General features: G+C 39.8%; 1 protein-coding gene across 3 annotated transcripts in view; it reads left to right on the top strand.

Moving 5' to 3' along the window:
• tesmin (testis expressed metallothionein like protein) overlaps positions 1 to 14672 on the top strand; it is a 45676-nt gene that overhangs the window by 1588 nt on the left and 29416 nt on the right. For all 3 annotated transcript variants that reach the window (XR_004929111.1, XM_036130888.1, XM_036130887.1), the window contains 4 exons: positions 790 to 1003; positions 8197 to 8289; positions 8520 to 8601; positions 8705 to 8776. Coding sequence is in view for 2 of the 3 variants with exons in the window: in XM_036130888.1 (XP_035986781.1) it covers positions 807 to 1003; positions 8197 to 8289; positions 8520 to 8601; positions 8705 to 8776 (444 nt within the window). In the remaining variant the exon portion in view is untranslated. The remainder of the gene's footprint in view (positions 1 to 789; positions 1004 to 8196; positions 8290 to 8519; positions 8602 to 8704; positions 8777 to 14672) is intronic.

Genomic DNA, 14672 nt, shown 5'->3' with positions numbered 1-14672 from the left:
AAAAGTGCAAATACATAAAACAAATTCAGCAAAGCAGAAATAATCAAATTAAACCAGCAGCTATTCCAGACATTTTGAATTGAGAAAGCTTCCTGGATGTGAAGTGAAACGTCTTCAGCTTCAGAATAGAGGTCCAGTTGTTTGTTTGTTTTTTTTACTTTTTTTTGGATCCCTTCACCATGTTGGGAAATGTAAGGCCTAGTTTACATAGCCAGAGATGCTAATGACGCGTGATTGGACAATGACTGTTTGGGGGTTTTGCGAAAGGTTAATTACATTAATTATAAAATCTTAGCAAGAACTGTCATCTCTTAGTCAGAACGCTGACGTCAAGTTGTGGACGGGATTTCCGATACTTTAAGGAGTCAATAAAAGCATGCATAAATGAATAATAAGGAGATAGAGTGGCCTGGACAGTCTGACTGTAACACCTGAGATGTTAGCAGACCTGGTGACCAACCACCAGGCATATCCCCACTAAGAACAAATCAGGTATTGCATAAAGTCAAATACTTTTTTCTCATTTATGTGTAAGTTTCTTCTTGATTTTTGGTTGATATTCTGACTCTACACTTAAATGAAACTAAAAGAAAAAATAGAGATTTCATTTCTTTGTAAACGAGCAAACAGATTCAGTTAGGGTTATTTTATCAAATTTACCAATTGCAAATAAACCACGGAGCATTCAGAGTGGAGGAGAATAATATGCAATTTAAAGCTAGATCTATCTCAATGGAAAGTTGGATCTACTGACTTCTTTTTTATTTCTTGTTTGCTTGATTAAAACAGGTCTTCTCCATGTGGGCATGATGAACAAGCCTTTGACGGAGCCAATCACTGGACAGTCCACACAGGGCTTTTCTACAGAGACTGATATCCAAGAAATCTCTGCAGAGATTCCTGTTGGAGCAGGACCCTGGGGTGGCACCAGTGTACCATGGGTCATACCTCATCCTTACCAGCAAGTTATCTCACCAGAGATACTGGACCCACTAAGCTTTAGGTACTGTGTTATCATAGATATCCTAATGTGGCGTGTGTCATGCCCCACCTCTTACTAAAGTGATTTTGCTATTCTTTTATTCCAGTATAGTGGATCTCAAAAGTGTTCACATCCTTGATATGTTGAGGTTTTTGCACTGTAAATAAATAAAACCACAATCAAGATAATTCCCATGCTTTTTACACCTTCAGTCTGATAAACAGTGGGTAAAATAAGACGTGAACAAATATTTCCAATAGAGCCACTTGTAAACAGTACATTTCACATCAGATTTCAACAGAAACCTAAATTATCTAAATATACAAATAACTCAAAAACAAATTAGTCCACAAATAAAGGTATTGGTACAACATTGGATTGACAAAGGGAGTATTGTCTGAGGGCCTGGTGGTGCTGATGCATGGCAGCCTCGCCTCTGTCAGTCTGCCCCAGGGCAGCTGTGGCGACTAACATAGCTCACCACCATCAGGGTGTGAATGTGTGTGTGAATGGATGAATGCCTGATTGTAGTGTAAAGTTCTTTGGGGTCGTCAGACTAGTTAAAGCGCTATACAAGTACAACCCATTTACCATTTACTTACAAAAATGTCTTAAACACCTTGAATAACTTTTTTGTAATGACAACATCTGTATCTATGTGACATCTTTTTGTGATGACATCTTTTGTATGGAGAAACTAGTTCCATGCATTTGTTATGGCAGAAACCTGTTTGATAATGAATATTATTATTAATTATAATTTGCTATTATAATTTTAATAATAGATCATTCAAACTCAAATGGTAGCTACAACAAATGTATTTCAAATGGTTGTGATCCAAGGGCTACAAGCCTGCAATGACTAACACTAACAATGCATTTATTAATAAGCTGTAATGAACTTATTTGTGCTGGAAAAGAGCATTCTGACCGGTTGTTGACCGATTAGAATTATCCAGCAAACGCTGATAACACAAATTATAACTGCAATTAGAGTTTTAACACTTGCTTCTTTATTACAAACCAATGAAATTGTCTCAGTTGATTCAATTGTTAACTCAAAAAGAGGTAATTCTTTACTCTTAGAGACCATCCAACTTCTGGATCAAAATAAACACAAACAATTACTATTCCACACATTATTATTTGTTAAACCAAAATAATTCCTTGTTACAGTAATTATTATATTTAATGAACACTATAAACACTACTCGCTACTCAAAGTACATGCAAAAGAAAATAAATGAAAATAAACAAGTCAAATGGATTAAATGAGAGGTAGCAATTCTTAATTCAACTTACAGTTGTTTAGACATCACATTCAAGAAGTCGGCACTTGACATAGCAGCACTGAAAGACAAAATAGCTTTGAGAAAAAAGACCCGCAGCTAGATGGAGTGCTATTGTATTCCACAACAAGCTAAGCTAACCGTTTAGAGCTACTCTGCACCTTTCAAAGATGACGGCTATGACGACATCTGACCTACGATCTTGCGTGACAGATGAGGAGGAGGTCCTAATGACGTATCTAGCGCACACGCCTAGTGCAAGGTGGGCTTTGATCAGGGGCGTTTTCTCTCCTGAACAAAGCTTCACAGAAAGTGTGCGAAACTGAAAATGTAGACAAAGAGATCAAAGATGAAGATAAGAAGAGAAAAGGAAATTTGACACTCGGCGAAGTCCGCTTATAATCAAACCAAAAACAACACAGCCAAAATCACTTGTGAAATGCTTGCACACACATCAGAAATATCCAGCACAGTTAAAAACAAAGTCTCGGAGTAATTAAGCATTAAACTAATTTCTAATAGGCTCTGCCCTGGTACAGAATATACAGACCTCTCAACTTTTATCAAAAGTTAAGAGTGAGAATATGCTAATTTGGGGGGTGGGGCTTGTTTGGGGCGGGGCTAACTGGACCCTGGAAGAGCCGGTGGAGTCAACTCCATCTCATTTTTATCCCACCAGACATTGAAGTAGACATGTATTACTTTTGTTAAAAAGAGAAAGAGACGTATTAATACCTTATTGTTCAGTTAATGGATTAAAACATAACAAAAACACACAATCGTTCAAATAATACTGAATAAAATTAAGTAGTTTTAAGTTATTGACCGAATTATTACACTGTTACACATTAATCTATGGGTTTGTTTATCATTGTAGATCTATAACCTGATTGGTGAATCAGGCTGAGTTTCATCAAGTCTTTATGGTCAACATTTTCCCCTCAGCAGCAACACTAAAGCACACAGAGGTTCCCGCTGCGTCTTTATGCACAATCCAGCTGCTGATGTCTCCCTCTTTTCAGCTCCATGCACTTCTAGACTGTTACAGTTAATAACCAGCCCGTTGCCAAAAAACGCATCCCCTGCTGTTTCATAGACATATACACTTGTAGTTGATGTAACATTTTCTACGTGTTTACACATGTGTTCTGAACTACTAGTGTGAATTTCAGGTGTGTGGGACAATTTTTAGATTAAAAACATAGGGGGATGCGTTTTTTGGCAGCCCCTTTGCCAAAAAACGCATCCCCTGCTATCTCAGAGGAGTTGACACGTGTATGACTCTATTCCTGTATATCCATCTGTAATTAAAGGACAAGGGTCAGCAAATGCAAATTCTGCCCTGTAAAACAATGACAGCGCAATTGTTGCTCTATGATCTGAAGCCCCATTTGGAGCTTTTAAACAGGCTTTGAAAAACTTTGATAAGTTGCTGCTGTAATATTATAGATTTTTCAGAATAAAAAGCTAGCAGATGTGCAGAATCAAAACATAACAGAAATACAATTATAGAGCATTCAGTATTGTAAGAAAGCCCACACTGTTTCTGGATAAATAGATTATTGTATGAGTTAAGTTCTATTCCGTTTTATGCCTCTTTCCTTGTAAGTTTGAAATGTCCCATGCTCCTGAATGCACCATAGCTTTCTGACGCTCACGAATGCATCCCACTGGTCTATGAAGGCTGTGTCTGCACGTTTGATCTTCCGCTTAAGAAAAAGCTTTTCAGTTTCAAAACTCACGTTGGCTCTCACGGTTTGTTGTTGTGTGTGATGACAAGAGACCACAACAAATAAATCAGCCGTACCTCGCATAAAAACTTTGGATTTAATGTTGTTCATAACACCCGTACTTTTGTAAACGAATCTGCCAAATACACACAGTTTTTTTCACACTAGAAGTACATTTAAACGTTTTTATATAATTAATATAAGAAGAAGTCGCTCCGTTGGTCATATTTTAATTCGTTTTCCGTCGATATTCATTTGTACAGAGCGAGGCGTGCTCCCGCGACAGGGGAGGCATGCATATCTCGGCAGGCATGCATTTTTGAGCATAACACTGGCTCACTTTCACCACTGGTTAAGACTAAAATTATTCCTAACTCTGATCACTCTTCCTGCTGCTCTGTTAACACGAACTGCAGCAGGAATTACTGATGGCCACAAGTTGTGAAAGAAGCCGAAACAGCTCAGCAGAAGGCGGAGGTTTGTGGTCCGCAGCCCAGATGGGCTTTGTGATTTTTATGCGTGTGAAATGCCATGTTTGCGTGTGAAATGCCATGTGTTGCGTGTGAGCGTGTGAAGTTAGTGAAATGCGTGTGTCACACGGTCAATGCGTGAGAGTTGAGAGCTATGGAATATATCACCTTAAGGGTGAAAAGAGAAATAAAAAGGAAATCCTTTCTTTACTCTGACGTTGCCTCAGCGGGATGTCCTGGCTTCGGATCCACGGATCTGCGGCTTCAACAGCGGCGCCAGCGGCTTTTGCGAGTGCAGATCCTTCAGGCAACAAGGAGGAAAAAGGGAACAAACCCCGAAGTCTCTGGCCTCTCCGACGCTTTCTTTGGCCCAAACAAGCGCGAAGTCTGGCGATCGCTGGGAGATAGCGGCTTCCAGTAGGATCAAAATGAATTCAAAGTACTTTTAAAGTTGACCTCCTGCGTAGGAAAACAGGGATGAGTTTGGTTCGGAAGTTCGCGATCCAGCGAGAAATCAAACACGTGCCACGTGGGGAAAATGCCAACAGAATGAACAGCTGTGTGAACTGCCAGCAAAGAAGAATGATGTAAGCGCGCGGGTGCTTTTTATGTCCTCTCATAGCAACGAGATAATATTGCCAGGACCGGTGGTCGCGTTGACCGTGTTGCATGCTGGGAGTTGGTGATCATCTGACCGTGTTGCATGCTGGGAGTTGGAGTCTGTCACGTCAGAAGATGGCATTACACGTTGCTCAGTTGTAATGTTGAGCAATGGTTCCACGTAAACTGCTTATAAATCCTGAACATTCTGGGGTCCTTTCTTTGCACTCTGATTAACTTTGTTAGACCATTAGGCCAACATTTTTTTTGACGCGCGGTAAAGTTTTGTTCCCCGCAGCGCTCTCCAGACTGTGTTTTTTGTTTTTACCCTTGGCGCTCTCTGTAGTTCTAAGAATGCTAGAGACTGTAGCAAAACAGACCCTTGCCCACTTTTGCCAAGGGCTTCTTTTTTCTAAAGTCGCTTGTAAATTTCATGTATAGTTTTGCAGTTTTTTTGGGCGTGTTTCTGAATGTGAAGTCACTTATTTGGGCTCTAAAATAAGTGTCCCACACTACAGACACAGTGAGTATAACCAGCTGAAATATCCCTCCGCCTCATTACGTGCTGGAGCGCATCCTGACATAGGAGCCAAGGGATTAAAGGCAGAGTGTATAGCTTTAACTAGTCTGACGACCTCCAAAGCGCTTTACACTACAGTTCAGTCATTCATCCATTCACACCCTGACGGTGGTGAGCTATGTTAGTAGCTACAGCTGCCCTGGGGCAGACTGACAGAGGAGAGGTTGCCATGCATCGGCGCCACCGGGCCCTCTGACCACCGCCAGCAGGCAATGCGGTTGAAGTGTCTTGCCCAAGGACACAACGACAGAGACAGTTGTGCGGAGGATCGAACCGGCAACCCGCCAATTGCAAGACGAACTCCCTAACCTCTGTGCCACGTGTCTAAATGTTTAGCTGCAAACTTTAAACAAGCGTTGGGAATTATTTTTCTTCTGCAATGGAGTCTTGTGCAATAACTGTGAATAGAAGCCATTGTGGTTGAGTGCATTTCATATTGTGTGGGGGAAAATTGCACCTGCTTTTGCAGGTCTTGCTGAAGCTCTGTACAAGTGTGCCCTACTCTTGGACAACTCTTTTAACCATTGTTTTGACTCCTGTATCAGAAGTTAAAGGAAGGACACCAGGCTGTCATTGGGTCATGGTGAAATGATGTATCTTTCACTGCTGAATCATCACTCCAATGTTGCTCAATAGAACATTGCAGCTGTAACCATTTCCATTAGAATGTTTTTCAACCGTGAGAGTTTTCAGTGAAGGTCACTCTTGTCCCTTTACTTGCTCTGTCCTATACTTTGGTAGAGGAAAACATCCTTTTGTTCATGAGTTTGTTCTTTAATCCCTTTGTTATTCCAATTTTTTAATCAATGACTTTATTGATCAATTTGCTTTGATGCCTTTGTTCTTGTGGTTTACTGGGGTTGTCGCCAGAATCTGGTTTTTATTTTGTGTCAGTGGGCCACATTAAATATATTTAAACTAAGCAAAACATTGAAGTGTTCAATGCTTATTATACCTCCTGTATATTCTGTACAATTCAGCTAACCTAAGCCTCTTACAAACAAATATGAAAGGTGGAAAATTAACTGCATATCAGTATTAATTGTTGTTAGGTACACACTTTAAAAAGTATGTACGTCAGCCAACTCATCCCTGCCAGAACGTCTCTTCTCTTCTCATCTGATCTCGTCTTACCCAGTTTGATGTGCCCTTCCTCTACCGGTTCATGTGTGCTCAGCCGACTGGACTCTTCACATAAGGTTGCCTGTGTCTGCATGCTGCAGTTCTGCCTGTTTCCCCGTGAGTCCTAGCCACTTGCTCTGCCCGTTCTGATGGTTTCCTGGTCCACATCGCCTGTTCTTCCATGTCACTACCTGCATCCTCTGGTCTCCTGCTCATCCCTGCCTGCTTGCACCTTCAGTCAAAATTCATCTAGTGTAGTTCCGCGTGCCTGCCTCAGCTTCCATTGCTCATCATCTTCACAATAAACCCTTTTAACGTAACTCTGTGTCTGGCTAAATATCAGGTTCACCAGTATTAGTCATTACACTGAAAATACCCTTTATAATACTAGGGGGAAACACTCCAAATGAACGAAGGTGGTATGTTTGACCACTCAGTACCACCACAGCAAATAATGTTTCTTTGTTCAACAGATATGTGAGACTTTTTCACCTTTCCATCTTAAACACCCCATCCAAATCATGGCCAATCATTCAACAGTTGACGGACACCCTGTGAGGAAAAAGTTCTACACAGGACAAGCGAGAATTCCCAGAGATGGCTGAAATTTTTTTTCATAGCTGTGGCAGCAAGGAAAAATTCCTAGCTTCTCATGGAGTATGTAACTAGGGTGACCAGACGTCTCTGATTTTTAGGGATAGTCCCAGTTTTAGATGACCTAAAGCTAAAGTTGTCCCTGAAAATGTCCCCAATTGTAGTGTTTTATGAATGAGATCAAAATGTTGCATGCATGCATCCATCCATCCATTTTCTGATCCGCTTTATCCCTCATGGGGTCGCGGGTTGCTGGTGCCTATCTCCAGCTTACACTGGGCGAGAGGCGGGGTTCATCCTGGCCAGGTCGCCAGTCTGTCGCAGGGCAATGTTGCATGCAGCTAAAGCTAATATAGTAGCTAGTTGTGCTGCTGTACAGATGTTGTAGACAAAGAACAGGCGAGCGCTCTGTGTTCTCTAATCCACAGCTGAATTGTCCCCTACCTATTAGTTTTGCCCTATTTTAAAAAGTTAAAGCTAAGTATGTCATATTGTAATAGTCTTTTTTTCTCTTGTAGCATTAAAAAAGGTTGCAGTGGTATCAAAAATATTATAAAGTATATAATAGTTTTCTTCGTATCAGTACCAAAGTTTGACACTTTGGTATTGTGACAATCCTAATACAATATGTATTTCAGTCTAGGATATCTAAATATTATAACTTGTCAAATGGAAGATGGAAAGAAATTATTCCCTATGGTCTAATTTTTTTTTTTTTACCAGAAATTTACACTTTTGAGATCCACTATAAAATAATCTCTAATTGTTGTTTTTTTATAAATACCCTAATTTTAATAAATTTTTTGAATAAATCTTTTACTGACTACAGATTTGAGTGCCCATATCAGCCTATGCCAAGTCAGCTTACTTACCAAGACTACCACATGGAATCCCCCCTGAGCCAACGCCAACTACTTGCTAAGTATGTTTTCATTCACCCGTCACTGTATAAACAAGTTCTGTAAATATTTGCAGAGTCCCGCAACTGTCAGATTTGAGTTATAGATTATTTTTACTGTATGTGATATTACACAAAAAAGGTTGAAAGGATTGTGATATGGGGCTGTGCAGCTTCAGTACACCATTGTTAAAAAGTCAGGTGATGCTGTTGTCAGAAATGTATGGTTACTTGTAGTACTCTGGTCTCCCCAGTCCTGGTCCCTCCTACAGCAGCAACCTCAGCTCACCCTCTATCATTTGGTTTAATAAGGAACCAGCTTTCTCCAATTCAGGGGTTAGTTCTCACATTCAGAATCCAAGATTTTGATAGATTTAAACAGATTGTTTACATCTTTGTTCCTGTGTCTGAGTGTGTGAGCTTGCCCCTTTTTATTCAGGTGGATGTACCCATGGAAAATCTACAATTTAAGGATGAACCAACAGAAGTTCCACCTCACATTGCTCAGACTGTAAGTGCAACCAAGTTTGGTTCCATTTTGTGGGTTAAAGTGTATTTGGGGAATGGGAAACAAACTGCTTTTTCTTGTGCTATTGACTACTCAAAGCTCTATCTGTATGACCTACATTCACCCATTTCCACGCATTCACACACAGGTATTCATATCAGTAGAGTTCAATAGTTTACAGGATGCCCTTTACATAGCCCATCTAGTAAGTTGATTGTGATATGAGGAAGAGTAATTTCTTAATATTGAACTGAATAGACTAAATTAAGTAGAGAAGTTCTCAGCACTTGTATTCTTCAGATTAATTATTATGAAATTATTATTTAGACTATAAATAGTTGCTCAATGAAAGAGAGAATAACAGAAAGATAGTGTAGCCTGCACAAAGCTCCCATTGATTTCCTTAATTACCTAGACAGAAATCTGTTATTTTATCTAAGTCAGAATATATTTTCTTATGAGAAGGAGAACGGCATGGGGCAGTTGTCACAGAAAAGGTCTGGTCTGAACTATCCTCCTCCATTCCATTCTAACTAGACAAAACTAATCAGTCTCTTTTATACCACTGTTTTTTATGCAAATTGTCACTCTGCAGTTTCTCAACCTCTAGCATCTGCTGTAAATGTCCCCTGTCCCAGCCATAATCAAGACATAATAAGATAAGATAAAATAAGATTAGATAGGCTTTGTTGATCTCACATTGGAGAAATTCACATGTCACATCGGCTCAGTAATCAGTAATCAGAAAAAGGTGCCAAAAGTAGGACAAGGTGCATCAGGTATATACAGTGTGTCCTCGTTTTACAGTGGATCAAAAAGAAGTAGATAAGAAAATAAGAATAAAAAATACAAAATAGAAATAAGGCAGAGGATGTCTTATGTACACTCACGGTGACTTATATACATGTGTATTGACATATATTCAGGTTTAATAGCAGCAGAAGTCACTTCTTTCAGGATTATTGCACAATGTATTAAATGGAATTGCACATTAGTGATTGCACGTAGGTTATTACAGTTACTGTTATGGTCACAGTTACAGTGCAGCATTGTATAATCTGGTAGCAGCAGGAATGAATGACCTACGGTAGCGCTCCTTTTTACAGACAGGATGTCTAAGTCTGTCACTAAAGGTGCTGCTCAGCTCCTCTACAGTCAACTCTCCTCTCCTCTCTAATCAACTCTGCAACTGCAATTGAGAAGGAAATACTTTTTCAAAGATCATAAATTAAACTTGTCTCGTAGGGGATCTAAAATAATATAAATTAAAAAGGAAATAAACATGTATGTAAAATAAACACATGAAATACAAACTGGAATACCCTAAACTAAACATTCAAATGCCAGACCTTTTCCAACAATCAAAATTACATAGTCATTCACTGTGCAGGCGAAAACCCTGTCAGACGGGACTTAGCTTTTCAAGTAAGTATAAACTAGGGCTGTCAATCAATTAAAAAAAATAATTTAATTAATTACATACTCTGTAATTAATTAATCTAAATTAATCGCATATCATTTTTGCTGTGAAAGTATTTTAAATATTTAAATTCAAATGATTCAATGAATAATCAGCATTAGATACATTAAAGTTCAAAAACTCTTTTATTCACATTTCATGCCTTCAGACGTTTTAACATGTGTGGTTGTGGCATATGTGGCACACAGTAACGTAGGGGACACAATGAAAATAAATGAACACTCCCCTCAATATCAACACTTTACAACAGTAAAGTGACGTCACGCGCTACTTCCGGGTTCGCCGGTATGCAAAAGCAGGACTGTTCTCGCCAATTGTGAATTAGAGCGTGCTTTTAGTTAGTTTATTTTCGAAATGTAAACAATGCCTACGACTTGTTGTGCTCCCGGTTGCACACAGAGGCATCCCAAATTGTTGGATGTACGTTTCTTTCGTTTACCGAAGGACGAAGAAAGACGAAAGAAATGGATATTTTCAGTGAAAAAGAACGTAGGCAGACAAATCCCAATCGACTGTGGGAGCCATCATACCCCGACAGAATTTGCAGTCTACACTTCATCTCCGGTAAATACAACTTAATTTTGCACTGGTCATTGTTCTGCTTAAATAATTAAAGCCGCAAGCGGCGTCGATTGGCCCTGCAGCGAGGCGCCTTCGCGCACAGCCAGCCGCCAGCCACCGCAGAAGCTGTCACGCATGTTTCCCGCCCGTCCACCGGACGATACACACGAACGCATTGGGCAGCGCTCGCCCACGACTCACAAAAAATCTAGTGCAGATCGGTCGATGCAGCGAGGAGATACAGCCGTTAAATAATGATAATGCATTTGGCCACCGGGCCGGACTAAATCGTTTGGCCAACATTCACAGACTCGCTATCTGGACGGTATCTGGATGGTATCTGGCAATCTGATACCATCAACCATCAACTTACTCTTAAAACGATCTTGTGATACATTATCCAAAGAAGAAAAATACGTTGAGAACTCGTCGTTTGCTCTGTTTGCCTCTGCCACTGTGCTCGCCTGCTGCCTTCCAGTCCGGCGCGCAGGCGCGAAAAACCCGGATTAAAACAATAGCTGTGAACTACCCTATACTGGTAGTTATTTTTTTTTTTATTAATTTATCGAAATGAACGCGTTATTTTGACAGCCCTAGTATAAACATCCAACATACATTCGAGCAACATACACTGCTACATAACCTGTCCTTCTCAGGTGGGCATCACACAGGATAAAATGAGTGACCCATTTAAAAACACAACAATAAAAACATAACGAGCAAAACAAAAAAACACAATAAAGTTTACAACTGTGGCCTATATCAAATAAATTCAAATGAAGCAACAAAATTCTCAAATCATTCTCTTTTATCTGTATATTTTGTCATTCCACACAAACGTCCTGGAGAGAAGAGCACCAAATTTTTTTTAACCAGCAAGCTTACTAGTATAATGAAGGAAGCAATGCAATTAAAGGTGCATTGTGCTAGTTTTAAGTTAACTATTATTTTTTTCTCTTTCCCATATATGCCCTTACAATTGCCCAACGTGTAAAATCAGTTATCCTCTACTTACCGCAGTTGCCTCTGTAGGCCCCCCAGTCAGTTTATTAGACAGTGATTCGGGTGTGCATGTGGGTGTGACGCACTGTGTGCTCTCGTTAAAATGCTTGTTCAACCGTTACTTTGTTGAGAGTCTCGGCAGCCATTGATGCATTAGATAGAGAACACAGCAATTGTTTTAGAAGATGAACCACAAAAAAAATAGCCACGATGCATCTCAGATCCCATCACAGACTCCACACAAAAGTAAAAAAAAAATAAAGAAAATGTCCAGTGAGATAAAAAAAATAGGCAAACCTGGAGTCTGATTGGCAACGGAACAAGACCAGAGTAAATCGGGGCAGTTTCCAAACAATGGAGGGAGCTCCGTTCTGCCCTACTCTGACTCCTTGTTGCAGCGCTGCTCACCACCTCCATGCCAGCAGAAGCTCCTGCAGCACAGTTGCTGCTCACTGAATTGACACTGCTTTCTTGTAAAAAATTATTTCAAGCTGCAGAAGTAGAAAGGCAATCATTGCTCCCTCAAGTAACTGGAGAACGAATGGTGCTTCTACGTGAAGTCGTCAAAAACACAGAAAAAAGACGAGAAGTTTTTATTTTGAAAATGAATAAATTGGGGGAGCAGACGTCTGAAAAGTCACTGGCAACATCGCTACTGTGACAGAGAGCATCAGCCTCCTCAGAAAATGACAGGAGGGGGATGTGACTGTCTTTTCCCTCTTGCAAGTGCAATCTGTGGGAGTTTCAGTCTGGCAGACACCTGAGGCTGATGAAAAAAACAAAACACACAGATATGGAAACACAATCACTGACGAAACCCATTGATTTGTGATTGGTGTGACCAATGGCTAAACAGATAAGGCACCAGGATTAACTAAACCTGGTTGGGAGCAGGCTAGCTGCACTGAATGAATCACCATGGTAACTTATGTGTCACTGCTTTTGAGAAACCGAGTCCAGGCTTAATTCAGCCAGGATATCAGGAAAATCCCTTTTTCTTGGTTTTGTGAAATAGGCCTCTGTTTCATGTGCCCAGTGTTCCCAGTTTTTCCCAAACAAAAGCAGTGCACAGAGGTAACCTTATTTCCTCTCTCGTTGCACCAGAACTATGGAGCTAATCACCTTCACATATCAGAGAGACTGACACACTTTCTGTTTTTGATAATCCTTCAAAACACATCTTTCTCTTTGGCTTTTTACCCAGTTTGAGACCTTGAGTCTCGAGGGGTTTTGTTTGTCCTGTATGTCTATTTTTTATTATTATTTAGAGTTTTGTTGTTATGTTCTGAATTATAAGTTTTATTTTAGGATCTACAAAAAACTTTGGCAAACTGAGTTGTATCTGAAAGGGGACATAACATGGAAAATTCACATTACCAGCCCTTAAAAACCTTTTCTTTTGTGCTTGGGGCTCCTGGAAGTACAGAAAAGTTGAATTTAATTTTCCAAAAGGTTGTTTAGATATCGTTAAGATTCATTTTTGGGACATATTTTTCAAGTCGTTTCTGTTACATTTTCTTCGCTGTTACGTCACAGCTCTTTTTGCGGCACTTCATAAAAAGTAATAAGTGTTCCACTGTTTTTCTGCCGTGTTTATTTGTCACTTTGATTTTGTTGTCCAAACTCAAGGATGCCAAAGCTGTGAGTTGACAAATCTAAATGGTTAGTTGTTGGGTGTATTAACTCACACAGGTCACTCCACGCTAAGGTGACCAGATTTCTAAAATAAAATCTGGGGACAGTTCTTGCTCGTGGATAAAAATCAATACATCTAATCAAGATGAAATTAGGAAACGGGGACAGTAATGGTTTCATTTATTTTTACATGTTTATTAATATTTAAACAATAAAAATCAAGTGTAAAAGACAGGAATGTGCCTCTCCAGACCTTTAGTGCATCCTAAGATTAATAAAATCAATAAATAGTGTTATTAATAGAAACTAGAACTGTGTCTCTGGGTTGGGGCAAAGTGGTGGGAGTGGGAGTGGAGGGGTCCAGAGTGGTTAGCAGGGTTTTTCAATTTTGTGGGGCTCAAAGAGCTCTGCCACCCCCTAAGGGGAAAGTGACATGAGAAAAAGAAAAACCAGTAAATACAAACATTTAGCCTGTGGCTGTCTGTGGAGACAGAGTCCCCCAAATTTCAAAAAACTGCAACAAATACTCATTCTGTTCACGTCTACATACCTATGAGAAATAGGTTTTTCTGCGTTAACATCAAAAAGTAGCAGTCAAGCCCGCTGGTAAAGGATGATATATGTTTCTTACTGTCAACTGACCACATAAGGGTTCTGTGCAAGTGATTTTGTGTGCAGTGCAGCATGAGCATGTATAAACTTACATAAAGTGTGTATAACTACATTATGTGTATGTGTATGGTAGTAGCTGATGTGTGAGCATATTGTTTGATCCTTTAAGGTGAGTTAACTCCGGTCAGTGAGTCGCTAACATGAGATCATCTCTGGTTTCTTCAAGGCGTTTTGTGTCTGAAGAGCCATCAGCCACGGTATCCAAAGGTCTGGATAAAATAAGAGGAGAAGAAGATATATTATGTGCAGAACTGAAATTTTTAAAACACAAGAAAAAACAACAACTAAACTGCCTCTTTATTGTGCCACAGCTAGGGAAGTGCAGAGACTCAGAAAGAGGTTATATCCTCAGACAATTGGGCTTCTTAGCTCAAACATGAGTATATCATGTCAGAGCTTTATCACTTGAACTTTATTAATACTCTAAGTAAATATTTCTCACTTCTCATCAATCATTCTTTACATCAATATTCCTATTTTCCTCCACTCTCATTTAATCTCCTTACTGTCTTCCTATCTTCTTCCTCTCTCCTCTTGTATCAATCTTAC

Source organism: Fundulus heteroclitus, unplaced genomic scaffold (genome assembly GCF_011125445.2).
Source record: "Fundulus heteroclitus isolate FHET01 unplaced genomic scaffold, MU-UCD_Fhet_4.1 scaffold_39, whole genome shotgun sequence".
In the NCBI taxonomy this organism is placed as follows: domain Eukaryota; kingdom Metazoa; phylum Chordata; class Actinopteri; order Cyprinodontiformes; family Fundulidae; genus Fundulus; species Fundulus heteroclitus.
This window is presented reverse-complemented; position numbering and strand designations above follow the sequence as displayed.